General features: G+C 39.1%; 1 protein-coding gene and 1 non-coding gene across 2 annotated transcripts; both read right to left on the bottom strand.

Moving 5' to 3' along the window:
* Positions 1–200: 200 nt before the first annotated feature.
* On the bottom strand, positions 201–27,669 carry EFS (histone-lysine N-methyltransferase). The gene is made up of 18 exons (XM_089164167.1): positions 27,393–27,669; positions 23,865–27,287; positions 23,502–23,724; positions 22,153–22,319; positions 21,965–22,044; positions 21,573–21,704; positions 21,337–21,453; positions 20,247–20,339; positions 19,385–19,462; positions 19,197–19,253; positions 17,181–18,003; positions 17,037–17,092; positions 16,488–16,567; positions 16,255–16,337; positions 16,076–16,155; positions 10,624–10,703; positions 6,374–6,419; positions 201–2,820 (listed from the first exon to the last, which is right to left on the bottom strand). Exons 2-18 carry the CDS (start codon positions 27,010–27,012, stop codon positions 1,534–1,536), a joined length of 6,630 nt encoding a protein of 2,209 aa, XP_089020293.1. The 5' UTR covers positions 27,013–27,287; positions 27,393–27,669; the 3' UTR covers positions 201–1,533.
* LOC149008886 (U4 spliceosomal RNA) lies at positions 5,828–5,970 on the bottom strand. The gene has a single exon (XR_016174830.1). It is a non-coding gene; the product is annotated as a U4 spliceosomal RNA (small nuclear RNA).
* Positions 27,670–27,963: the final 294 nt, after the last annotated feature.

Genomic DNA, 27,963 nt, shown 5'->3' with positions numbered 1-27,963 from the left:
ATGCTTTTTAGCTTTAGAGGGAGTGGAGAGTGTAAAAACACTCAAACGCAGAGGGTGTCTTTTTCACGTTGTTTTTGTAGTCATGGACCCTCAGTACTCCTTGCCTAGGTCATGATCTAGGGTTTCGAATCTTGTCAAACAAGTGAGGAGGAACCTCAGAGGTACCTTGATGATGGCCCATACACTGAACAGAAAAACACATTAAAGATCAAGGGTCATAACACTATACATAAATTTCCATACCAAACCTGGAATTTCTTCTGCAACTGAGTTGCAGTATACATCGCCCAAATAGAAGGGGATGCCAAAAAGGGTTGTGTAATTTCCACCGACTCCCATGGTTTCAGGCCCTCAGCCGTTCAGAACAGGCCACACGGCTCCACAGCTCTGTATGTAAGTAGTGGTGATGAGCATTTTCTAGTTGCCTTCAGCATACTTTGAATTCCATGGGTTTTCACTACATAGTTCGTAACCATTTTGGCAAAATCATTGTGCATATTAAGCAAGTCTACACTAATTGAAGTACATAAACCACATATAGAAAGATCCCACTAAGTTAAACATAATGTACCTTGACATAACAGTGTGTAAATTATTAGTGTTTGGTTTCTAAATTTCCACCACACAAAACTTTAAGATCAGCAAGATAAAACATGCTAAGCAAGTGTGATTAACTTCTCTAGTCATACACAGCTGAAACTAGAACGCAACTGAACAAGTAAAAAAGCACCACAAACCTGACTTCAGATTTGATGAGCAACACCATGAAGCTTGAAATTTGACTGCATGGGACCTGAAATCTGAAAGCTCAAATCATGAAATTTGGAATCACAAAATAATAAGAGCTGGGACAAAAGTAAAAATTGAAAACCATCAGAAAAACCCTGAAACTAACCACCAGTAAAATACCACTGACATAAAATATGCCTATATGAGATAGTTGAAAGCCCCATACAAGGTGGGCCACAAAATTATAGGTGGCCTGCCGCATAATTCTCCATCCATCCAATGGCCAGAAAGCATGAGATAGTGCAATCCTTCTGCCAAATAACAATCGTAACACAAAGAAAAGACCACAAGATAGAAGCATCAACATTCACTTGCATAAACATGTAAAGTTTGCTTAAAACCAAAGAAGGGAAAAAAGATAGTAAAACAACCTTCAGAATTTTTTAGTTTGTACCCGAAAACAGCACATTGATTTGTAATGCGTAAAAGAGAAAAGAGATCAGAGAACATCGCAATAAAGGCTAAGAAAGTTGGACAAATGTTTTATTTCCATCATACAGAAATTATCAGTTGAATCATTTTAATTTGTTCTAGAAGGGGTTGAAGGGATGGGTTGATAGCCAAAGGAAAACACCATCAAATTGGAGTAAGTGTTGCTCCCACCTCTCGGTGTTGGATATTGACTGGTCAAGGAATGTAATTAAATTGGGTATATGCAATGATTATAAAACCTGTGCAATAAAGAATTAAAATACAAAAAGGGAAGAGAAAAAAGCCCGTGGCTTCGCACAGCTTCTGTTTAAATCAATGCCGATATTGGGTTGGTGTATGTTGACAGAAAGAGGAGCTAACATTCTCATCTCTGGTGTTCAAACCTTGTGAACCACAATGACTCCCACTCTCATTTGCTACATTTCCTACAATTACACTGCGAATTCCATTTCTTGAGTTGTTTCCCTTGTATTCCCAATTATCTCTTCTCCCATGATGTCTTGCGGTTACAGAGTCATTCCACTTGCGCTGCCTGAAGTACTTCCTCCCCAAGCCATAAGATGAACCTCTTGTTCGCTCAACAACATCCCGGTTACTATCTCGGGTAACAGGTGCATCTGGTCTTGCACCTGAAGAACTTGGAACACTTGGATCCATGTTATGAGCCACCACACACTGCCTGTGCTGCTGAACTGCTGCTCCATGTCCATCCATCACCATAGGATCAGAAGCAGATGGTGAGGGAAGAGGATTGCTTTTTTCACGTGGAAATGGAGGTAGTGGAGGAAAAGGATGGAAAGGAACACCCGGTGCAATGGACCAACAGTCCGTGGTTTCTGGCTGGAGCATCCCAAACTGCTGCACTAGAGGGCATGGAATACCATATGACACTGGCAAGTGCGGAAGGAATCTCTCCTGGGGATGCGCTGTAACCACTTCAAAACCACAATCTGAAGGGCTAGCATTTTGTGAGGGAAGACTGGCTGAAGTAGATGTGCTAATGTTGGATGGACCTGCCGGACCACTTAGATGAGATGCAAACCCAGGTGGAACATCATCTTCGATGTGCTGTGATAGATCAACCCCAGCAGAAACTTCATCTTGTTGCAAAAAATTATTAACACAACCACTCCTTATCTTCTTTTCTCTGTTCACATCAATAACCTGGTCCAGCACTGTATCATTGATCTCAAGCTTCAGAGGACTTGGATCCAGTTTCTGCTCAGAATTGGGCTCAATATGCTGTTCTTCAATATGCTGAAGAGATGGATCAACTTTCGTCTCTGCAGGCTGATCCCAGCGACTTTTACGCTTGCGTTTCCTTGTCCCACTCACTGGACAGCTGCCAATTGCAGGCACAGAACTGGATTCCTGGGTATTAGTTTCAACAGGAGTTGCCACAATAGTTGCTTGGCTAACACAATTAATTACTTCCATAGGCCTTGCACCCTGATCATGCCAACGTTTACAGGATGATGCAAACCCATTGTTTGGCCCACTTTGGGGTTCCAACTTGCTATCATCTCTGTCAAAGTAGTTGAACCTTCTGTTGTAACGGGGAATCCATCTATCTCGGAAGGTTCTTGCAATTTGATGAACCTGACGATGCTCAGTATTAGTTAAGAGGGATAAAAAAAAGAGGATAAAACTGAAGCACAGAATAAGTGGTTTTGCATGAAATAATGCCAACCAACATCATTCATTCAACAACAAATTGCCAACCAATATCTGATCTACAACAACGTAGAGCAATTACTTAAAACACAAATTGTAGGAGCCAAAACAATGCAAAGGTTATATTAATCTCAACATCAAATTAAACAAGCATGTAGCATAGAAAATGAAACAGTAGTCGTATCATATGGTTGTGAAGTTTCAATTTTTCCAATAAAGGGTTACTTAGACCCAAAAAAGAAAAGAAACAGCAAAGACGCAATGGAAGATGAAACTTTCTCAAGTCAATGAAGTCATTCTACTATGTCTCCTACATCAGTTGATACTAATCAACAGGCATCATCTCCAAGGTACTGATAAAGCACCAAACAAAATTTATTGAATCTATTGGATCAAGACATGGTCTTTACCTATCAATACATTTAATGCATCACTTTATAAACTACAAAACAGGAAACATGACTGGAACAAACTTAATGTGGGAAAATCAACTTAGATCCTTCATTCAACTGACAAAATAACTCTACTAGACTTTTATCACCATTTGGGTATTAAACAGCAGTCAAGGAACAAAAGCAAATTTGTGCAAGAACACAAAATTATGAATTTTTTGAATTTTATAGACATAACCTGAAACGTAGAAGCTTCTAGCAATGATATAGACATCTAATCCCTGAGGCAGTGTTTGTTAGCCCAACAAAAGACAAGGAAAGAAAGAAGTAAATACTTGTACCATTTCTTTGGATCTTAATTTCTGATGACATTTCTATTGCTATTCAAAAATGGAGATATAACTTATGGTTGGGTGTACTGATCAATCATGCCTAACGTGAGGTCTTTTCTCAATTGACAAAAATCTACTTTTTATTCTTTTCTTTCTTGATGTCACCAAACAAGAAGAATTTTTTTTTTCCATTTTTCTTCTCAAGACAGCCTAAATCCTCCCCAAACTGAAAATGAAAACGAATATTTGTAATAACTCAAATGAACGTCTTGTCATTCTTTATCCTCCTGTTTGACTATTACCACATGTATTTTGCACCTTCTGGATAGGATATGATGGCGGAAAGCAAAACTCTGGACTTTGGTCTACTGTCCTCTAAGCTATTTTATAAATAATCATAAATGAATAATTTAAGTATCTGGTAACAAAGCTGGGCCACATGGAAGTTTTGTTACGTAATGTGGTCACAGGTGATGGTTCATCACATTATCCACAACTTAGCTGAAAGGTTTGTGATGCACTAGCCTAAGCCTGGCTCAACTGACATTAAGCTCAAGAGAGTAACAGGTTCATTCCTCTTCCAGCAAAGTTGTTTCAGATGGTTTCCATGGTCCTCCAAACTCGGCAGAGCTGAGTCCCATTCAGAAGAGGAGGTTTGATGCAGCCTTAGCTTTGCTAGACAGACATGATCCTACTTTGGAGGCCCAGCCCGAGGGCTGGAACTAAACTGGCTTTCTGGTCTGGCAAGGACTGGTGGTTTAGTTATTGGGATGCAATATTTCATTTTTGGGCAGATTAGTTGAGTACTCTGATAGTTTTTCTTTTTAGTTCTCTTATCTTGCTAGTTTCCTCTTTCAGCTGGCTTCTATTCTAGATAGCTTTCTATTTCTATGCTAAACTTATTGCCTATTTATTCACTGTAATCGTAGAGAACTCGGTTTTGAAGTTTGATTTTTAAGATTTTAGTAGAAAAACCCTTGAGTGTAAATATGATATTCATCTCCCCATTCTCCTCCTTATTCTTCTGTCATTCTCCGTGAAGCCCACCATAACAGATCAACCTCTGGTCCGCACTGGTTTGGATTTCATAATTATGGTTCCAATGAAGGCAATAGGTTTGTATCAAAATGTCATTCATGTTCCAAGTAGTAATTATAAACTAGGTCAATCAAATCGCTGAATGCATCCAGGCAGTAAGGATCAATGAAACCTAATAACGTCCTAGAGTAGCCCATAATCAGAGTACTGAATACTGGCAGGTTACTGTTGCTGTGTTGCACAGGTAAAGTTCTGGCAGGTATATCTACAATTCTTCCCTGAACAACAGTAAAGCCAGTGAGCCAATGAAATAGTTAGTATGGACATCCAATTGCAGACCTGGAGCCTGAGCCTGTGCACTTCAGCTAGAGACTTAGAATTCCCAGAGAACAAGGGTAAGGACCATGGAGGACTTGCATATAAGAGACGCTTATGTTGCAGACTCACATCATCAACTGGAAGCAAAAAGATAGAACTGATGACATGATCAGAAGCTTGATAGACAGTAATGGAGACAAGTCTGGAGAGTGGTATTCATCACGGGGAGTGATAGCATGCACCATTATCCATATACGGCATGGAAGTACCATTTCCTAGTATAGTCACTATGATGGGTATTCAGTTTAGGGCCTCAGGGCAGGTCAGCTCTTCATCACATCAACCTCATACAAGGAGTACGAGGCTTAGCTACAGAGTTTTTTTTTTTTTTAATTAAGAACCAAATAACATCGACAGTCGAAAAGAGAAGTTCATACAGTACTTGATACTCTTGGGATACAACCAGGCCTATAATCCTGATGTATTGCCAAGAGAATAAGCTGTTTCAAAACACTGACAACCTGGGGATAATTACAAAAAGCACATGCTGCATTCTAGTTGCTAAATTAAAGACTTAGGTTTCATGGAAAGCATCATAAGGTCCCAGCCTCACAACCATACATGTGGGTCTCTGTTTATGTTCCATAGCCACCATCTAGTAGGAGTCGCTCTTGTTTGAGTTCTTTATATTTCAGAGACATACACCAATAGGTTAGGGTAACTCCAATATGCTGATGAATCAACACTTGTTTAAGTTGTTTTACACTTCTACTTGACTTATGTGTATTCCAAATATTATGTAGAATAGCCTAGTATTTTCCATTTGAATGAATAATTCATATTAGAGCTTAAACCCAAAGGAGCCCTTCAAGAAAATTTTCAATGCCTGAGCGTGACCCAGGGTAAGGAGGGGTTTCGAAAATAGTTTTCAACCAGCAATTGATGCGCCTCAGTCAATACCTCACTAGCTGCGTCATTGCCCCAAGCAAAAAGAATAGCCTCAGTTAGACGTCATGTGTGAAGCTGATGCTTCAACTGCATAAAATAGGACTACAACAGGGTGGATGTCAAGGTTTCAGGACCTATTTTGGCTATATGACCACCAAAACCCAACACCAAGTCAAGACGGGGGGGGGGGGGGGGGAATACAGGCAGTACTCGGTTCTGTAGCTTGGTGAAAACAGGAGCAAAACCAAGTTCAAAATCTTTGGATAGATTAAGAGTAAGAAACTGCACCAAGCATAAAGAATCACATATACGTTGATAAACAAAGAGGATGAAAGCTGTTCCTCACTCAAAAAAGGTTGCTCAATAAGAAATGTAATTTTTCTTCCAATCTGAAACCACATTAAAGTTCTTTATAGACAGAAAGAGAAGTAACAAAGTATAAGACAGTACCTGTACATCATTATGCCTTGTCAGTGTAAGTATTGAGTCCTTAAAGCTGCACAGAAATAACTATGTCAGGATCAAGACAAGAAAAGCTTCAAAAGTTTATCTTCCCTGAAAATAATCAATGAGAACAGAGAAGAACATCTATAATTTTATAGTTTAGTGGCAATGACTTCTGTAAGCTTGCAAGTCCATATGCCTGTCAGTATTGGGCAAGGGCTTGTCTATTCTTTAAAGGAAAGAGGGGGTTCTATCCGGGTTGTCGAAGATTTGAGTCAGTCATGTTGCAAAAACACCCAATACTGAATTGGGTAAGGTTTCATCAAACCATAACCAAAGGAAGGAAAGGCAAAGAGAAAAAGAGGAAGAATTGAGCACTGAGGTGCCCCGGGGGGTGGGGGTGGGGTGGGGGGAGTGAAAGGAGGGAGTGGAAGCTATGTATGAGGTGTGGGATGCAAACATTGAGGAAGATATGTTTCAACCATTTGGCTAACACAAAAATCAATAGCCTAAATAGCTTGTCACGGGAAAATAATGTAATAGGAATATTTCACATTCAAACAGCAAAACAATTTCTTCCGATGGCAAACATTAAGTCCTCTCAGTGACTATCCGAACAACCTTGGATGGCTACATGCAAAACCATTTGACAGCTGCATCATAAGAAGTGCTAATTTCAAATGTTCCCTATTCTACTGGAAAATCAAACAGTGATGTAACCAGCCAGGGCCATCCCAAGAAGGACCACAAGAAGACCAGAACTGCAGCCCCTTCCTTTGCGTCCTCCTAGAAACGCCAAGCTTAGTCGGGGGTAGTTTGGTCATTTTATCCCCTCTTTTGGAGCCCCAGTAGGGCTAGTTAGATGCAAAGTACTGTTCAGAGTCATATCTACTTTTGTTTTTGTCGTTGAGTCATTCTACGATTACTAAGTTATAGTCCTAGTCCAAGTAGGAGTCCTAATTTATAAAACATCTCCTTTTTATTTGTTAGTATTTCAATAAGGATTCTTATGTTTGTTGACTCCCAGTAGTTGTAGCTTATTTCAGGCTATAAATTAAAGGCATGGGTTTGTGATCAAATCAGTTAGGGATGAACAAAAATTGACAAAGAGTGTTTGCAGCCAGAAGGTGGCAAATTTGGGTCTGGAGAGTTTCCAAGTTTAGAGGAAACCCTATGGCACACCTCTATTGGAGATCTTCTTCAACTGTCTTTAAGTCCCAGCAGCCCTACAAGAAGTAAGCAATCCCCCATCCACCTCCTAACTCCCAACCCCTTCCCATCCCTATCAATCTCTGTCTACTTCTCTGCTGCGCCCAAGAGAATTCCCCAAAACCCTAAAATCTAGAACTCCAAATCCCCAACTCAAAACCCTTCCTTCTTTTGAGGACAACCTCTCCCCACCCCTAGTAACCTTTGACCCTGAGAGGAACCCTATCCTTAACCCCTAAACCCTAGAATTTCATCACTGAGGTTCTTCCTGGGAACCAAAGTTCAGAACTAAAACTGAACATTTAAAAATACAAATCAGATTCAGTTTTCAGTTACACAATCACATTAAACCCTCTGGCCGAACCTGAATCATCGTCCCCTCAACCCCAAACCCTAGAAACCCTAGCCACAGGCCTAATACCCGTGTAACCTAGCCGCAGGGTCTTAAACCCCAGCCAGACCTGCTGTTCAACGTGGATCCTAGTTAGTTTGGCCTCTATTACAATGGAGGTTACATCAAACAGTTCTGCCTGATGTTGTTGAAACCTTCAAAGTGGTATCCTAGTTATCAAAAACTGAGTAGGATTTGCCAATGCTAACCCACGAAAAAGTAACAATGGATTTATAATAAGGAAAATAAAGCAATTCCTTGGACCAATTCCTTTCAAATGTCTAGTATATAAAACCTGCATGTTCTTGTAATATGCTTCCTTCTGTCCCTAGAATCCATCCAACATTCCCCACTCTCCCAAATAGCTTAGCTCCTCTCTTAAGAAAGCTCACTAATGTTTCTTTGAATTCAATTCCTTTGTTCCTAAGTACTCTTTAATCATTAATCCTACCGCAATTACTGAGCTCTCCCATCCCACTAAATAACGTAAGAATAAAGAATACACGTTCTGTCAGGATTAAGCCCCACACAGAAAGACTGACAAGATCTACAGAAACAAAGGAATGATTATGTTAAATACTCGTCTTCTTTGAAAGTATTACTCAATATTTGTCTTTTCTTGTAACTACTTGGGATTTTTTTATGTTCTCTTTCTAATATTTTTAGGTTAACATGCTTTTGTAAAAAATATAGTTGAACAAGTACTTTCCTTGAAGTATTGAGTAATTCCATATTCACACTTTGAACTTTAAAATTACAAGTACTACCCCTGTTTTTCCAAAAATAATAAGCATTTACCCAAGCTATTAGAACCATAACTTTGTTGACCAAAATGGCTGTAATGCTAAAAACCTTTGTTTATTTAAAATTACTACTTTTTTTAATTTAAAATTGGATGCAAGGTCAAAGGAAGGGGGAACAAGACAACCAAGATTCAAAATTGGAGAGGCTGACTTTTTTTAAAAAAAATTAATAAAAGAAACAACTATACTTGACAAAGTTATAATTCAAATAGCTTGGATTTAAATGTTGATTATTTTGAACAAGGGTGGTACATCTATCTAATCTTAAAAGTTCATGGGTGAAAAGGGAATTACACCATACCTTTATTCACAATCACATTTTTGTAATTCTTATACTACTGAGATTTTTTAGTTATAGAATATTATTATCGAAGTTCTACTTATTCCATAATATATGCTAACCAATGTCTTTAAACATTTTCTGAATTTAAAAGTTAGTAAATTTTTACTTTAGAACTTTTTAATATATATATATATATTGTAAAACAGTCAAGGCATCAAAATAACTTCATTTTTGTTGGTGCCTATATTTGCCTAGACACCTTGTTGGTGTCTCCTTAGTTGTTAACCCCCCCTCAATGCTTTGGATCGTCTAGCGATTTGACAACCATGCTATGGAGATTCTAATTTGTCTTCCTGTTTCACAGATACTTCATTTCAAACAAATAAACTTGATAAGACGCCTCTGTTACCTTGCTGGGGCTGCCTTAAAATTTTGCCACTCTCAACCGCCTTTGTTTTCCAAGACACTCTAACAACTATGCTCTTGTTTGTTTTGACGTAGCAAATATTGTTTCAAATGTTATTTTATATTAGGCTCAGCTCCTGAGCCATTTTTGAGCTCCATGCCAGTAATAGATTGGAATACCCAATTATGCAACTAAAACTTTAGAACAGATACACAGCACTGTAATTTCTTATGCATTTTTATCTTTAAAATAAGAGATCGATATGTATGCTGCTGTTAGTGTGCATATCATTACAACTTAAGTTACCACTGGGCACTACCTTTCCCAAAAATCACAACGGTAAATAAACCATTTTCTTATTCTTTTCTTATTCTGCCATCACAAAATGAGTAGTCCAGTTCACACATTTTACAACCTGGCTATAAGTAGGCATACAATTCATAGATTTCTAATCTGGCTATTCTAACCCAACACAAATCACCTCAGCCTATTTCCACCTCAACCATTAATTGAAGCAGTGTTTCTCCACAATTGAAACACTCTTTAACAAAGCTAGCCTCTTGAAGTATGAACAACTTAGCAGCCAGAGCGCAAGTGGAGAATTTCAATGGATTTTCCCCTAACAAATATAGTTGCAACATTTATTACATTATATTTACAGATCCTACAGTAGCAGGAGGTTCGTGTTCTGGGATGCCTTTTTTATATTTTTGGATACAGTTAGATGCAATCTTTTTCCCTTATGAATGACTTTTTTTTATTTTGTTTTGAATCAACAAACCAAAACATATAGGCATCAAACAATCCCCAATCCCGTGGGCAAGGTTGGGCAGCAGGAAAGAAGCAACATGATCTTATTAGACTGATGAGGAAGCAGATAAAGTCACCACGAGGGCTATTAAGAAAGGTTCACTTTCAGGCCTGTGTGGAGAAATTTCCTGCAGTACTTCTAAGGATCAAAATATCAGGATACACTATGCTTTGTCTGCTATATTTCAGTACAGCTTTTTATAGGGTTTGTAAAGCATGAGATCCTCCATTCCAACAAAGCCTCTGTATGGGGCTTTATATTTCAGTGCAGCTTTTGCAACTATGTAATATCTAGCAAGGTGGAAGAAAATGTAAGCATGGGATTGGGAGAGTGAGGCAGGCAGTAATTCTAACCTTTCCATTCCAGGCCGTGGGGGGCCTCCATTAATATGTTCAAAAGTAAGGATGCCCTTTAGCGCAAGAAACTCTAGTACCTGCAAAAGATAAAACGGAAGCAATTAGTGCTTTTCAAAGCACATTAGAAGTTTCTTCTGGAAACATCACAAATATAGCAAAATGGAACAGGAGGAACATATTTCGAAAGTCAGTATATGGCATCAAACCACCAACAAAGTTTCTTCTGGAAACATCACAAATATAGCAAAATGGAACAGGAGGAACATATTTCGAAAGTCAGTATATGGCATCAAACCACCAACAAAGTAGAATAGACATCCTCAGCCTTTAGAGACACCAGCAATAACAAAAAGGAAGTCATCTCCACGCAACTAGAAGCCTTTGGTTTTGAGACTACCATGGAGCATGTTGAAAATCTTGTGTTCACATAAAAAAAACACCGAACAAGATAGCCATGCAACATTTCCAATTTAAGACCTATCTATATATTAGAAAGAACTGGAGTGTAGTTGCACCATATTTTTTTTGGTATTAAATATTCTTGTAATTCAGAACTCTATATAATGATCCATTACTAGTCATTAATAGTCATAGCACTTTTTTTTTTTTTTTTTTTTGGTTGTCAACCCCGGTTTCCAAGGCTTTGCCCTGACTAATCCGGTGTTCGACCCGGGTTGCACACCTGGCTGTGGTGGGTGGGTCTCCCAGCGGGGATTTTTTGCATCCACAAGGTTTCGATACCGGAACCTTGCTTAAGCGGACCAAGCTGGTTACCACTTGGACCAACCCCCGTTGGTATAGTCATAGCACTTTTGCAAGACAGTTAGACAACTTTTAGATATTCTAATCCAATTGCTCCACATAACCAATTTCTTTCTCCATGATTCCCACCCAACCCCCCTCCGGAAAAAGAAAAAAAAAAACTTGTTTCTCACTCCCCTGAAATCATCATACCAGCTACCAGCTTACAATCTCCCAATTCTATTCTTCACTTTTCTCTCCAAAACAAGTCTCTCCAAAACAAGTCAGTTTTTTTTTTCCAATGGGAAAAAGAACATCGAAAGGCAGCATGGCCCTTGTACCCAGACATAGAGGGGCACAAAATGACCACCTTATCCCCAACGGAAGACAGGAACTTATGAGCATGCCCCCATTGCCACCCAACCCCCCGCCCCCCCCCCCCCCAAAAAAAAAAAAAAAAAAAAGAGGAGAAAAACATGGCACAAAGGCCAAATGCCTTCCAGGGAATCCACTCCCTATTATTATTTTCCCATCCCCACCCCCCTCCAACCTAATTTATCATATTTCCATTCTCTTGTTTTTCATAACAACTTTCTTTTTACCTTTTCAACCATCCTAATACTACTCACAAGTCACAAGACTCACAACTTCCCTCTCACAGACTTGCACCCATTCCCTCCCATTACATAACTTCTCGCCTAAATCACTGAACATATAAGCTATAACTAACGCAACCTTGCTCCCAACCCCACCCCCAACCCAAATGGACGCTCCCCAAAAATAAGGTATTGTTTGTTTGCAAGAGAGAAACGGGTGGGAAATATAGACACGTGGGACCCACTAGTAGTGGGGTAGGGGAACAAGAAAGAAAAGGAAAGAGTTTTGTGGAAAAGTTAAAAAATGTGGGCCCCATAATAAATAAAATAAAGTTTCTTATTCATTTCCATTCCTTCCCCAGAAAGTCCCCAAGAGTGACTATGGTTGGAGGTGTTCTCACTTCTTACAAGATTAGTGTCTAGCATCTTCCCAAATACATCTTAATTCTGTATTTTCCCCTAACCATCTTTTTTCTTTTAACTTTCGGCCGTGCAGAAGAGGGGGGGCATCCAAATTAGTGGGGTCAATTCAGCTGTTATGGTAACTAGGATATTTTAAATTTTGTAACATGCGGCCATGCATTCAATCGATTAAATTAGTTTCTATGTAAAAGATATATACATTTGTTACCTAATAAGTCAAAGAATCCTATGTCCAATTAACTTATATATTCCACACAACCCCCCCCCCCCCTGATCTGGATCAGTTAAATTTTAATAGAAGATTTCCTCTGTTAAATAGTCCCGCATCCAAAAAAGAGGGGAAAAAATCTCTGAAAATATGTTCAAGGAGATTTCCTGAAATCTTTTACTAAAGAGTCAGTCAAGCAAGGAAAGTAAGAGCTTGACGGGAGACAGGAGAGCACTAATACGTTGTGAAATTAGATGGCTACATGTATTCTGGAAGTTGCTGAAGATGTCTTGGGTGATTGAAAGGAAAATGTGATTCCTATAGAGAAGCTTAGCAGTGGGAAGATGAGGTTCAAATAGCCACTAGAGCTAAGAAAACTAGTTTTCAGAAATGGCAAAGGACTAAGGATATAAAGGACCTACAAAGGTAAAGTTTGCCAACAACAAAGCTAACACAATTGGGGGGAAAGCAAGGCAGAAGAAATATGAAATCTTTCGAATAAACTAAGCACAAACGAAAGGAAGGGGTGAATTGCTATTTATGAGACAGCTAAAATGAGGAGTACAAAGAGTAGAGACCTCAACCATGTTTAGATGTGATACAAGCAAAGATTGTAAAATATTGAGGTTCTGATTTACAAAATAAAGGTGATATCCAGAACTGCCTTAATTATTGAAACAAAAAACTGATAGGTCACACCATAAACATATGGGAGAGGTAATTGAGATCTATTTGAGACATCAAACTATCAGTACAAAGAGCCAATTTGGCTTTATGCCAAGATCTGCAACGGAATTAGGAAATTATGAAAATGTAAAGAGTGTAAGAAGGATCTTCATGGTCTATAATGACTAAAAAAAGACGACAACAGAGTCCTGTTAATCTGGCAAGTACTAAAGAAAATAAATGTTTTAAGTGAACATGAGAACACCGTTAAAGATACGTATGATGGTTCAGTGACAACTGTGTGAATGGTGAGGGGGCCAAGATAAATTCCCAATTACAATTGAACTACTTTAAGCCCTTATTTATTTTCAATTATCATAAATGGTTTAACCAAAGACATTCATGATGAAATTCCTTGGTGCATGCCCTTCATTGATGATATTGTCTTGCTAGACAAAGACACACACACACACACACACACACAAATATCAATACCAAGTTAGAGATATGGACATAAATGCCCCAATATGGAGGAGTCACTTGATCCAAATTGAAGAAACTAAAAGAGCTAGGGGAAAGCCCAAAATAACCTTAGGAGAAGTGATGAGAAAAGACATAACGGCTTACACCTCATATCTAGTATGACCTTGAATAGAACCAATTGAAAGACAAGGATCCACGTAGCCAACCGCATTTAGTTAGTATGAGGCTAAAATGTAGTTGTCGGTTGCATACAGGATTAGTTGTTTTATTTTCATATTCAGTTTATTTTTCGTGTTTTAATAGAACTGGTTTTGCTAGTCTGAACCATGGTTCAATTTAAAGCTGTTTTAAGATACCTTGTGGCTTAGGGAATATCAGTATTTTTCACATAAGGTGTATAACAGGTGTGGGTTGGGACCTTCTTCCAAAAATAAGTTTAGTTGTTAGTCAATTTAGCTTATCTAATAACTCAAGGATCAGGTTAGGCCTTCACTTTTTAGTTTAGGGGCCTATTTCTGAGTCTTCTATATAAGGTTGTAAAGGGGGCAAGTACTGAATATGAAACTTTGAAATTGGCGTTTCTTAAGAAGTTTTGAATCAAACAAGGAAAACCAGAGGTTAAGTACTAGAAACAAAAAGGAAGAAGAGTAAAAAGAACTGCGTCAATTCCTTTCTTCCTGCTTCAATCTCAGCATCCTGGGAAGGAGGCGCTCCTCTGCTCTCCCTCCTCCCTCCCTCCCTCCCTCTAAACCTCCTCTTCCGCCTCCCTTGCTCAAATATCCATCACTAGTTAGCCAAATCACTGACACCTCCTCTAAGCCGATAGTCTGCCACGATGTCGTCATGACCGCTAGTACAACCTGCCTACTTCGACTGTGCTCCTTCCACTGTGATCCTTGCCTCTGCTTCACCTGAAGATCTGAGTGGCATCTGCAATGCCCCATCTGCCACCTGCAATATTCCTGCAACCTGTCGCAAAGTCGCTATTGGCACGATGCTCCTTGGAGCCTTTGAAGCGATGAACCCACAGTTCGTGCCATCAACATCCAGCTTTCCTCTCTGCCAGTCTAGCTTGGCCTACTGGCCTTCGTTTTGGCCCATTTTTGCCGAGTGTTCTGTTTTCCATTTTGTTGTAAGGCTTTTTGTGAGACTGGTCGAGTCCTAACTTTTTCCCCCTTTGGTTGGCTTTGTATTCTTCCCCTCCCCCTTTCTCTCCTTTGGTTAATAAAATTATTTATACATCCAAAAATGAAAAATCAACCAGCATCGAACTTAAATTCAGGAATCAATGATTATATAAAAAGGATAAGGCTGTTGCTGTTCTGCTCTGGTCTATTTACTCTTAGGGAGAGGTTTTGCTGCCCATATGCAGTTTCCTGCATTGGAGGAGATGTATTAGTGGAAATATGCAAATTTGATTTTATGGGGGAGTGGGGGATAGGCTTAGGCAGACTACACATTTTAATAGGGAAGGGTGCTACAGTAATCTGAATCTTAAGAGAGCTGCCAGCATCTTAGTTGTTGGAGTGTTCCCTGGCAGTGTCTTGGCAATAAAGCATATTTGATGGGCAAAGTACTATACTTTTCTCCAAGCAGAAAAGCATGCTCTTTGTGTTGTAAGCTGCCACCTTGAAGTCCTAAGCGACACCTTGGTACGCTATGGTCCACAGAAGTTTACCTTATTTGTATCATGGTTTTTAAAATCTATTTTCCAGATTTTTTTTGTTTTACTGCCCTTTTTATTGGAAGGTTTATGTGAAGTTTGCACACTGAAAAACACCAGATCAGTACTATGCATCCTAAATCTAATTGATGCATGTCAATTGATTAAACTAATCGGCGCTTAAATTTCCATTTTAATTTAGCTAATGTTTTCCTTCATTGAATTTTTTTGTGACAGATTTTGGCATCATGAAGGCTAGTAAACTTAATACTCACATACTCATTTTAGTTACTACTTAATTAATACATCCTTTTGATGAAATAATACCAGTAAATTTAACAGATGTATTAAAAAATAATACTGGATCACAATCTATGCCACTTAAAAAATGTTTTATGTACCAGTCAAGCACTAAAGTGCTTAAATAGGAGCTCAAATGCTTTGGAACACCTAGCACCTTAACAACAATGAACAGCAAGCAATTTTACCAAAAAGCTGGCATTATTGCTACCTATGCCGTTACTTTTAATTTTATCACAACTTTTTGTCTTCGCAAGGATCCAAGTAGCCAATGCCATTTAGTTTGGGATAAGGCTGAGTTGTATTAACCATATAAACAACGAAAAATACATGTGCATTCACAAAGAAATCTTTTTTATATTGTTTTACCTTAAGCAGCTTTCGAAGAATAGGAATTTTCTTGAAGTCTCCCCTGTTCTGCTTCAGTATGTTGTGCAGCATCTGCAGACCTACAAAAGAAATTTCCAACATATTCAACATTAGACATCCACAGCAACCAATTAATCCTAAAGACATGAAGCTATATGGCTTAAAAGAGGCTCTGCTACCATTTTTGTTGATAACGTCGGTCAAAACTGTCCGTGATTTTGTTTTCATAAGCGCATCAAGAATGATTGAAAGATCTCGAGCACTGCAAAAAAAAAAATTTTTTTTTTTTTTGGGGGGGGGGGGGTTGGAGGGAAGAGAAGATAAGCATTCAGGCAATACTTATGCTACAATTCTCAAATGATCCAACTGAATTTTGAAATAGCTACTTAATTAGCAACAAGATTGCAAATACCTTTGAAATGCTTCGCTATTGCCATTATCTCTCGAAGCTGCAGTGAGAACCAACAGTTTCAGGTAGCCTTTGCTTGCATCCTGATCACGACAGAAAGGATCAGAAACAAGGCCAATATTTGTTGCTTAGCCATAATAATGCATGTTTACTGAATGAAGCAGAACAGGGAACATAAAATGAATAGCCATAGCCAAGGATAAGACCAAAAGATAAAAATCCCGGTTTTGATACTATGGTCTGGAGTACAAGGTCATCTGTAGCACAGATACGATTACTATCACATCAAGTGACTCATCAAAAGAAGGGAAGTACAGCAAACCACCATTAAATGACAATTTCATGGGGCAAACAGAAACACAAAATCAAAACAATGGACAAGGAACAACTACGGATGAGGTGCAAATGATCATCGAGGATGCCAAATCAAATCTTTACCGTCATCAGAAAAAGAGACCAACAGATTAGCATGGTATTTAACCCCATTTCTGGATTTCATGTAGGATGAACAAAATCACAATAGTCACTAGTTCATGAAAAGATAATACTTACTTTACGTTTGCTTATTCCCCCATCACCATCTAGTAGTTCATTGAGTTTGTCTTCAACTGCAAGTGACAAAAGGAATAAATTAAGTTACCTGCAATCCTGTATACAAAGCCCTAGAACCTACAGCAAGCTAAAAGTAGTAGTTACCTCCTTCAAAACGACTACGAATAACACCATCAACCTGTTTTCTGGGTTTGACCACAACCTGAGGTTTATTGGTGATAACAGGATAAACAGTGGACCTTCCTTTTTCAATTGAGCTACTTGACCGAGATGCTTTCACATGAGAACGTGACTTTGGAATTTTGGGCTTACCCTCAACTATGTCAGATCTTGACTTGTCGGTACCTACTGAACTAGACATGGATTTCTTCACAGAGATTACGGTTGAAGAAGAACTCTCCAACGCTTGAACATCAGAAAGATCTTTATCTGTGGTTTCTTCCTTTGTTAAAGAAACCTCAGCCAATTGAGTGGACGAAGATGTTTTGCCCATTCCATCTTCTCTTTGTACAGCAGCCTGTGGCGATACAGAAGTAGATAAAGATTTGCTCAAACTGTCTTCCACTTTTAAAGAGATCTCTGATTGTGATAGTTCACCAAAACAAATGGATCTGCTCAAGGTATTTTCCTTCTCTAAGAAAATATTAGCCCCCACAGTGGCAGCACCAGGTTTGCTAATGGCATCCCCAGCTTGCATAGGAACCTCTGCATATTGTGCTGCAGTACCAGCACCATTAACAGAACTAATAGATGAGATAGTTACATCTGTGTTAATCTCACTGCCGCCACCTTCATCAAACATTAAAGGTTCTGGAAACTCCTCATCTGAATCATCTCGAATAATAGTTTCAGGATCCAGCGGATCTCCCCCAATATAACCCCGGCATACAGAAGATCCACAAACACATTTTTTAGCAGCAGCTCCATATACCCGCACATAGTTATAATCAAATGTTACTTCTTCACCCTGATGGAATTGAACTCTCTTAGCATGTATCCAAAAACTAAATAATACCAGAAACTAATAGACATGGAAGAGATAAAATAAAGTACCACAAGTATAAATGAAGGAGACCCACAAGACAACTATCAGAAGGAAAAGTTACTGCATTTTTATCAAACAAACAATAATAGCATGCATCGTGCTCAAGCTAATCTGCTGACCCAGTCCTATGGCCTATGTTGCATATTTGATACAATTTACTCCTACCAATTGGAAAAAGCTTCCGTAAATGGCAAATAACACTGCTTGATCTGAAAACAGGTTGTTGGGAGCTTGCCATTTGTTAAAAAAAACAAGATATCACATAAACAAAAAATGGAAACAAATCAAAGCAACACAACTAACATGATTCACACACCAACGCAATGTGCTACATCCATGGGGAAAGAAGAACATTCACTATGTATGGAAAAAGATTACAATGGAGATCTCTCAAAAACACCCAGAACTGCACTACAAACTCACCAAACACCCTAAGGTGAAAATCCGAATTCTCACAATGATTTTACAAGAGAATATAGATTTCAATCGGGTAAATGGTTGACTCTCGCCTATCGGCCCGAGCCTTCTGCTTTATCACAAATATCCGAAAATGGGATACTCAGGTTGCCCACCAAAATATGTCGATGTAGATAAATAAAAAAACTGGGTACAAGAAATCAGGTCACACATAATATTTGCCAATAAAAAACAGTGCGATTTCAGTTGTGAAATCCCACGATTATAATCCAATTAAAAATATGCCATTCACTAACAGCCCAGGAGATCTTGAGGTCCAAATCATTTAACATCCACTATATCATCCATTAATCTCTATCCACTACCCTGCACACTTCACTTATATTACTTTTGCCCTGTATATTCCACAGTTTAATACTACTTTTCATATGCCCCAACAAACAAGAAAGTAATCAAATATAATGTTTAGGGATCCCTTCCAAAATTTTCTACATATTGCCTCAGTTTAGATTTTAATCAGACATTCTCAGCCCTCATCCTGTATGCTTAGCATCAAAAAACAACATTCGGGAACAAGTGCAGGTCCTTGAAATCAGCTTAGAAATTTGGCAGGATTGATCAGCAGAGTCACCATAATATGGTATACACAAATCAAGATATGAGCAAAGGAAATAATTGATAAAACAGAGGAAGCTCACCTTCTTAATATTCCTCATTGCAAATAGTCCAATGCAAATTTCCCCATTCACCATCCACTGTTTTGGCAAAGGACAAACAAAAAATTAAAAATTAAAACGATTACAATTACAGTAAACAGTAACAAGTTCTGCGTCACTTAAACAAAAAGAATATATGCAAACAAACAGAAAGTATACAAAAGATCCACCTTTTCTGTTCGACAATTAGGTTCACAACTATGGTTGATAAATCGCCCTAAATTCCCTTTAGCGCATGCATCTATGACCTGAAAAACAGAAGGATCAATTAACTATGGAAGAAAAATAGTAATATGGGATTCTTGACAAAAATTTATGTTCAAAGCACAAATGCTCATCTAAAAATTAAAAGCACAGAGGCATTGAAAATGGAAACCAGTTACATAAACAAGGACCAAGATTCAGAAGGGGAGAACGAAGAACACCTAAGATAAATGTAGAATTCAGACATAGCTATTCATTCCAAGCCCTAACAGCATTGATGAACTTCTGTAGAATAGTATGAAATCGTCCTCGCCGATTCAGGTCTGATGGACATGATAAAGACTCAAGACTAAAGGTGGAGAGATCATTTCTTTGGCCTCCTTATACCTGCCAACATCCTAACCCTCCCAGATTGCAATCAAGCTTAATTTATTAATGATCAACTTCTGAGAAAGAGATTTAGCTGGTTTCAGAACAATCTAGTAAGGAGAGACGTTTCTAAAAATGTAACTAACTCTTTACTCTCTCGAACAACATTTGAAATCATGGGTCCTAGGAGAAACCAGTATGGAAGCAAAAAGGGCAAGAAGTGCACAAAGACAAAAAAAATACCAGCAAAGACTATCAATATTACCCCAGGAGGGAGGGAATAGCCCACAGCTAGCCCCTTTAACACTTAATGAACTACTTCCTACAAAAAGGAACCCAACCCCCAAAATATGTAATTTGCATTGACTTGAAATATGTAGTGTAAACAAGAAGTTAGAACCAGTCAAGTATGAAAAAAGGAGAAAGTACTATAATAATAAAAGATGCAAATTGACCAACCTCACTGCCATTCAGTGTCATGAAGTAAAAGTGCTTTTGCCCTCTAGAAGCATACTCCCTTTGCCGTGCTTCATAATCATGCAGATCAAGCACCTGTAACATCACAACGTAGAAATATCGGAAAATGACCAGCCATATTGGCCACGTAAGAATTATTAGGGAGAAGAAACTAGAGTAAAATGTATCAGGAAAAAGATAAAAAAGAATAATGCCACCAATACAATGAACTAGAGGTGTGAGAGAGTAATAGGACTGATACTTTAAATCATATATTGCACAGAACCCAAAAGGTAAAAAGGTCTGGTGACACTGAAATCATAGATTAACCCAAAAAAAATAAGAAAATAACAGAAAACCAGACAACCGAGGGCCAGAAACACATGAGAGGAGACTAGACAGTAGCAACACTCAAAACCTAGAATGTGGTTTGGATATGTGGGCACACACTTAGGTCACTGGACGGCACTTCTAAAGTTCAGCAAAAACCAATTCCATCAGTCCTTAATACTGTGTCTGAATAGATCCTAAAACCACATATCAATGCCAAATGCTTACACTTGTCAGAGTAAACCCATGGACCTTTGAGTCTAAAACCAACCCCAACCAACTAGCCGAAAGACATTCCACAATTTCTTGGAGCATCACTTTGTTAGTCCATATTTGCTACGTAAACCCATCTTCACACACACACACACACACAGAGCCTCCCAAATTTCAGTCTCAATAAGTCAGCTTTCATCTCAGAGAGTATTCCCATCTCCTATATGACCCAGGACAACGAATGAAACCAAATAGACTTTCATGATATGATAGGGCGAGGTTTGCATGCTAAATTAAAAACCTGTAAATGTGCCCCAACCTGCAACCTCCTAACCACTCCCAACCCAAAAAAGGGGGCCACGTTTGGTGTCAGACTCTGACCAGTGCAAAGAAAGAATTTAGGGCAAAGATATCATAAAATCATAATTCATAACTACCAAAATATGTGTTTCCAGCTTCCTTTGGTTTTCCACCTTACCTTTTAATTTTATTTCTTTTTAATTCATATATGTACCCAGCATGAAGCGAGATATAATAAAGCTTAACCTACCTCTCCAACATACTCAATAAGAAATTGACCCTCCGAAACATCTTCAAGCAACTGCAGCCCAAATCCTTTCTTCCCACAACGGAAACACTTAAATTTTGCGTAGTTGCGTTTCTGGAACTGTATTCCAATATTTGTGGGGGGAGGGAAGTACAAAACACATGGTAAGTATTAAGTAAAGACATGAACCAGGGTTGAGATACAACTAAATATTTTACCACAAGGAAAAAAGAACTAACCTGCTGGTTTGAACAATGGTCCCCGCAAGGGCAGGCACCCTTAACACATTCAATGTTAAGCATCCGATTCAGGCATTCATCTCCACAAGCGACACTGCCACCCAGAGGAGGTTTGCAATGGCAAACCATTATCTGGTAGGGAACAAATTTAACTCAAATATTAAAAGAACAAAGACTTATCTGCATTGGTAACTTAGGAATGACAATTACAGAGGAAAATACATCGAATGGATAAGAACGGAAACTTTATAATATTACAAACAGAAAGCAGAACCTTCAATGGTGCATATATCCCCACCACCTACTTTTGACTAAGAAGAACCATAAAATGCATCCAAAGCTAGCACACAAATATATATCTCAATCACATAATAGATATAAGAAGTTCAAACCTCATCAATGGTTTGAGTTTTGCGGTTGCGGTGCAGAAACAAATTAGACTTTATATGTCTCCAAGGTGCCTGTTGAGGGACTGTAGCAGAACCAATAAAATAAGTTAAATGCGGGGTAAAAATCCATAAAATTCATTAAGCCCTGAAACATCTGACTGCATTTGCTGCAGTCAGCACAAATGACAAACCTTTTGGCTGCTTCACTTCAAGTGCCTTATGATTCGAGCGTCTGTCATAAGCATCTTCTTCACCAGATGCATCTGATATTTCTAACTCTGCATTGATCTCAGCATTTGACTTCTCTTGAGGAATTGAACAGTTGGCAAATGCCTTGTCTTCATTGTCCTTGCAAGCCCTTGAAAATAAGAAGAAAAAACAAAACAAGTGATCACTAAAGATTCAATAAAGAACAATAGATGTAGAAGACAATTGGACATTAATACCATCTCACATTGGCAGCTGTAAAGGTCAAACAACAGTACAGAGTAGGAAAAAATTAATAAAAGCTTGACTATGGTTAAGGTCAAACCACACAATAAAATAGGAAAAATGGATGGGGCCCATGGGGGAAAGGAAGCTTGACTGGACATTTGTAGTCTTTTTATACATTTTGTGAGTAGACTTCCATAGTTCAATTAATGCAATGTTGTGAACTTGTCATTATTTATCAGGGATGGACACATGGGGTGCCAGATGGGGGAAAAAGAACCAGTAACAGAGAGAAACAAAATCAAGCTCCCTCCCCCTCCCCATCTTCCCTCCCCAACCAAAAAATAATGCAGAGAAGGAAGCAGAATTATCCTCCACTCAAGAAACTACTTGCCAGAACCCTGAGAACAAGTTTCCACAATTAACTACCATTAGTTAACAAGTCAAGAAGAATGAAAGATTGAGGAAGAGACAAGTGACTTGAATGTAAGTTGAACATTACAAACTTTCAGACCACCTGTTACAGAGTACCAAGGCAGGAGCGGGGAAGGGAGAGGTGGAGAAAGACAGACAGACTTACATGTACTTACAGCATCAACCCCACACTGCGATGTAATACCATCAACTTATTGGAAAGCAAGCTGATTAAAACTCAGGAAAACTATTAAGACATGGGCTAAGTACACAGGTACTTCAAGGGAAAAAATTCAGGGGTCCCGACTCCTGAGCACCACATAAATAGCCATATTTTGGAGAGAGAAAAAAATTTGATAGAACATTTCAATATACAACTTAACTAACTATAAGACCAAAATTCATCAAAAGAAACGTCGAAAGAGGGGGGGAGTTAAAAGGCTACATCATGACACAGACAGTAGCCTGAAAACCAATCCTAAGCATTCAACACACACATTCATATCACAGACATATGCACATAGTCGGGCAACAGGTATCAACAATACTAACTTATTTGCCGGGTAGTTAGAAGTATCAGCAAGTATCCATTCAAACATGTTTTGAAGTTTTGAGATATGAGGAAATTAAAGAGCTAGTAGATAGTTGCGAATATATGAGAGAAATTTCAATGGCCAGATTCACATTTGCTTACCATCTGCAATGTGCCTCTTCTATGTAATCTGCAAGTGCAGCCGATATACACCTCCATTTATGACAATCATCACAGCATACCCATGCAATCCTTGGTGGTAAAGACTGCTCCATGAGCCCATTGGATACAACATTTGAGCTAGATATGTTCTCAGCAGGGACATTATTGCCAGCACTCTTTCTTGCCAGACTGCTGCTTGTCTCATTAGCTACTAGATTAAATCCTGCAAATTTACTAACAAAATTTAGATTTTTTTCTACTCGAAATCAGTTTAACACCAAGGGAAAAAATAATAAGATATACTAGAATAACAATTAGAACATATATGACCGAGAAATAGATGCACAAGGAGGAGGAACTAACTGCTTAATTCATCAGGTTCCCAGGCCTCTGAATCCTTTTTCACAAAAGGAACATTACTGTTCCCACCTATTTCAGGGTAATTTTCCTGTTGCCCAGCATCTAAAACTGAAAGTACCTCCTCCTTGTCCTTGCTTTTTCTATTTGATTTCCACATATCCTCCTTCTCACAAGCATTTTTTCTCCTGCCTCTTACAGAATCAGAGGCATGAGAACGACATTTGCTTACTGCGGCACTGGATTTGGAAGTTTTAGAAACTTTACGCCCAGTAGGCTTAGAAACCGGCAATTCCAAAGTCGATGATTCTTGTGGTATATTCCCAACATCATGATTGGGTAATCCACAGGCCTCAATACCAGCACCTATTTTCAAAGTTTCATGGCTAAGCCCTGGTTCAACCAAACCAGAAGATGGGAATGACTCTCTGGCAGACCCCTCATTGCTTGAGTAATTGCTGGAGACATTCTGGCTAGTTGCAAGAATGATAGCCTCACAAGGGTTCTGGTCAACACTCCCTTTCTGCCTTGATCGGCGTCTTGACGATTTTTTAGACTCATTCAAGTTTGTTGGACCATGCATTTTGTCATCCGGTGCACAGCGTCCTCCAACAGGATTTTGACTTCCCTTAGTTTTACCATTTCTCTTTCCCCTTTTTTCCTTCACACGGAGAATGTTGGAACACACAACATCTTCTGGACAAACAACATCATGGGCCAAATCAGAAGATGCATCTTGTAGGTCCGCTTGCATTTCTGCACCAACTTGCACTTCCTGAATAACGTTTATCACTTCTGAATGAGGCGATGTACCAGGATCTGAGTTCTTAGTCTCAGATGCTTCTCCCAATTCAGTTCCTATTTGAGAGGAAACATGACAATCACCTATATTTCCAGCTGATAAGTCTTCTGTCACAATGCTCACCAAGTCTTTATCAGCAAGATGTGCATCCAGAGCAGAAACATCTAGAGGTGTGGTAGCTGTTTCCAGTATTCTAATGGATGGCCTGACATCTTCCTCCAGCTTTTGTTCCATTTCCACATCATTAGCAAAAGAAGGGATTTCTAAGCCAGTTTTGCAATTCAACTCACATAGAGATTCATTTATCATAGCTTCCTCACAGGCTGAATGAGTGTCCCCTGGATGTAGCACGTTCGTCAAATTATTTTGGCCCACACTTTTACCCATTTTAACCTTCAGACGAACACAACCACTTGAAGCACCATTCTCTCCATCTGGTTTCCGTGATTTTGATGCTCGAGTCCTCTTCTGCTTTTTGCTTCCTATGAAGCCCTCAGATTTCCATGATCCACAGGTTTGAGCTAGAATTAATTCAGAATCCTGTTTCAGGATCCCTTCATTCTGCTCGAACACCTGCATAATGTTTCCATACACTCCCCAAGTAGATGAACGTGCAGGTTTGCAGGGATAGCTTCTCTTCCTTCTCACTATTTTGAAAGAGATCCCAATGGCACTTTTTGGGAGTGAACTATTGAATTTATTATTGCACTGAATTGCAACTTTTCTTGTATCATTCATCTGATTCAACTTGCTTACACGGGTACTCCTCCGAAGGAGCACATGTACACTGTTCGCACAGTTGGACTCTACAACAAAATGTGGCTTACAGTTAGCCTTGCCTTCACTGATAGCACTACCAGTTGGATCAACCATGCCATTGCAAGTCAGATGACCATTAACAGCAGTACTTTCCTCAAGATCTGGCTCACCAGAGATTTTAGAAGAGACAGTCGTCACAACATTAAGGGGCAGGGAAGATTGCAGAGAAGTTGACTCTTCACCAGAAGATTTAGAAGCAACATTGAGCGACCGTTGCATTAAATTGCAGATATTTTCTTCAATACGCAATTCCTGGCAGCTCAGATCACCCGGTTGCCCCAGTAAGACATCAAATTTCTGTTCCACCACCTCTTGTGAATCGGTAGCTGCTTCCTCTAATGGACCACTGAAATTATCAGGTCTACAATAGCCTCTGTCTTCATCATACATTTTCAAAGTAGAGTCAAGCCTACCTTCACAAATTAGAGCACAATCTGATGCACATGCTTCCTCATAATCTGGAACAGACAAGCTTTCACAAGACACAGTATTCACAAAGTCACATAGCTGAGAGACTTCTTTTTCAACTGCATCATCAGAAGCTACGTCATGTGGCCCTACCATCAAATTGCAAGTACTATCTTCTTTAAGTGATGCTTGTGAGCTCAGGCTAACTGATATCCTGGTTATAGCATCACATTGCTCTTCCTTAACCTCCTTGAAGTCAGGAAACATTTGCACCTTTTCCTCCACACATGGGATGCTTTTACTCTGAGAAACAGTCAAGGGCACCAAAGCCAATGACATCTCTTCAGCCCCCATCAACTGTCCCAAATCATCCTCATGGGATGATCCTTGTCTTCCCAAATCTAACCCCATAGTGCCCGAATAGCATAAGTGCTTGTCCTGGTCACCCCCATGAGAGCAGAGCCCGCTTAACTCATATTCATTTTGTAGCTTTTGCTCATATATCAAACCACCCATATCTTGCTGCCTATCTGTTGAGTCATCCAACCCAGAAACAGGTACCTCTAGTATGATATCTGCTGATGTAGGACCAGCTTTTTTAGAAGAAGCATGAAACCCATCCACCGGGCTTGTGGTGTCTCCACTTGCATTATGGTATGAAGAAAATGCACTTTCATCCTGTGGCTTTTGCTCTAGTACCGAACCATCTTTATTTTGCTGCCAATTCCAATCATTCCTCCCAGAAGTAGATACCCCCAAGGCAATATTGGAGCCTAAAAGAGTAGCTTTAATATTTTGAGAAGAATGACAACACGACTCCACTGAGACTGTGGTGTCCCCATCCGTATTAGATGACAGGCAAGCCACTTCAGAGCAGAAGAGCTGTTCAGTGTCCAATCGACCTATGCTGTCCTCAACACAGTTAACCAACTTGCAACCTGCTCCCGTTAATGAGTCAGGATCAATAACAGCATCTGTACAACCCTGGAAGTCCCTTGCTTTGTCAGCAGGATCCAAAGTAACACCTCCCATGTCGCCCAAAGAATTTCCTAATTCTCCTACCATTCCATCCGGAAACTCACATGACGATTCGTCAACTATAACAGAGGGTTCACAAGAACCCATATCTATTTCTACAGCTTCCAATAAACTAAACCATTCTCAATCATTCAAAAAACTAGAATATTAACGCCAATACTGCAATGCCTCTTCTGAGCATATCCCCACCACCCGCCAAAAATAAATTCTTCTTACAGGTCAATTCAACTCCGTTTATTATGTACGCTTCGAGAAAACGATATCAGAAGAAACAAAGAAATAGAACAGAAAAGTGTACCCATATATTAGCTTTCCAAAGAATCAAACGAAACCCTAAAAAGCCTCTCTCTGTCCTCGTAGCTCTGCAAAACCGAAAACCCAACTCAACCAAACTGATTAGAAAAGAATGCAGATTACAAACAGCGAACGATTCGAAAAACAAAAACAGAGATGAAAAATTAAAATACCTGATGCCTCACCCAGACACGAACCGAGAGGCCAGAGATTAACCAAGAACACTAACTTTTATTCTCTATTTTTTTTCTTAATTGTTGTTTTGTTTATTTAATTTCTCCTCTGAAAACGCGGAGAGGAAGATAGAGAGGAAGAAAGAGATCGCTTTTCTCTTTCACAGTTTCACCTGTTTGAGCTTTTGACAGTTTTAGAATTTAGAGAACAGTTTCTCAAGGGCTCCGACCCAAGAAAAATGTATTCCTATTGAGAATTTGAGATGCATTGTAGGTGAAACAGACGAATATTACCCTTAATCTTTATTCATCAATTTCAACTAAATTTTTATTCCCCCAAAAAAAAAAATCTTTAATCATCAATTTTCGTGCCTTCTTGTGTCGATCCCCCCTGCCGTTAACTCAAAATTCGACCGTCGGATGCGATAGGTCGGTGGTATTGTTTTAAGCTAACACTTCACACTTGAACAGCTCCATAATCTGACAATTTTACCCTTTACTCTGTAAATAATTTTTACCATTCAGACCGTAAGGAAGGGGCATTAGTTTGGAATCAACTAAAATTAAAGCT

This window comes from Hakea prostrata, chromosome 7, assembly GCF_041222555.1.
Source record: "Hakea prostrata isolate BN-2017 chromosome 7, UWA_Hpros_2, whole genome shotgun sequence".
NCBI classification, from domain to species: domain Eukaryota; kingdom Viridiplantae; phylum Streptophyta; class Magnoliopsida; order Proteales; family Proteaceae; genus Hakea; species Hakea prostrata.
This window is presented reverse-complemented; position numbering and strand designations above follow the sequence as displayed.

What these genes read in the sequence shown, in the direction of transcription:
- EFS (XM_089164167.1), bottom strand. Translation starts at nt 27,012, where the DNA reads ATGGGTTCTTGTGAACCCTCTGTTATAGTTGACGAATCGTCATGTGAG. An exon ending in GGAACCTGATGAATTAAGCA is followed by an intron (nt 23,725 to 23,864) that starts GTTAGTTCCTCC and finishes GTAAATTTGCAG; the next exon opens with GATTTAATCTAGTAGCTAAT. An exon ending in AAACTCAAACCATTGATGAG is followed by an intron (nt 21,705 to 21,964) that starts GTTTGAACTTCT and finishes GTTCCCTACCAG; the next exon opens with ATAATGGTTTGCCATTGCAA.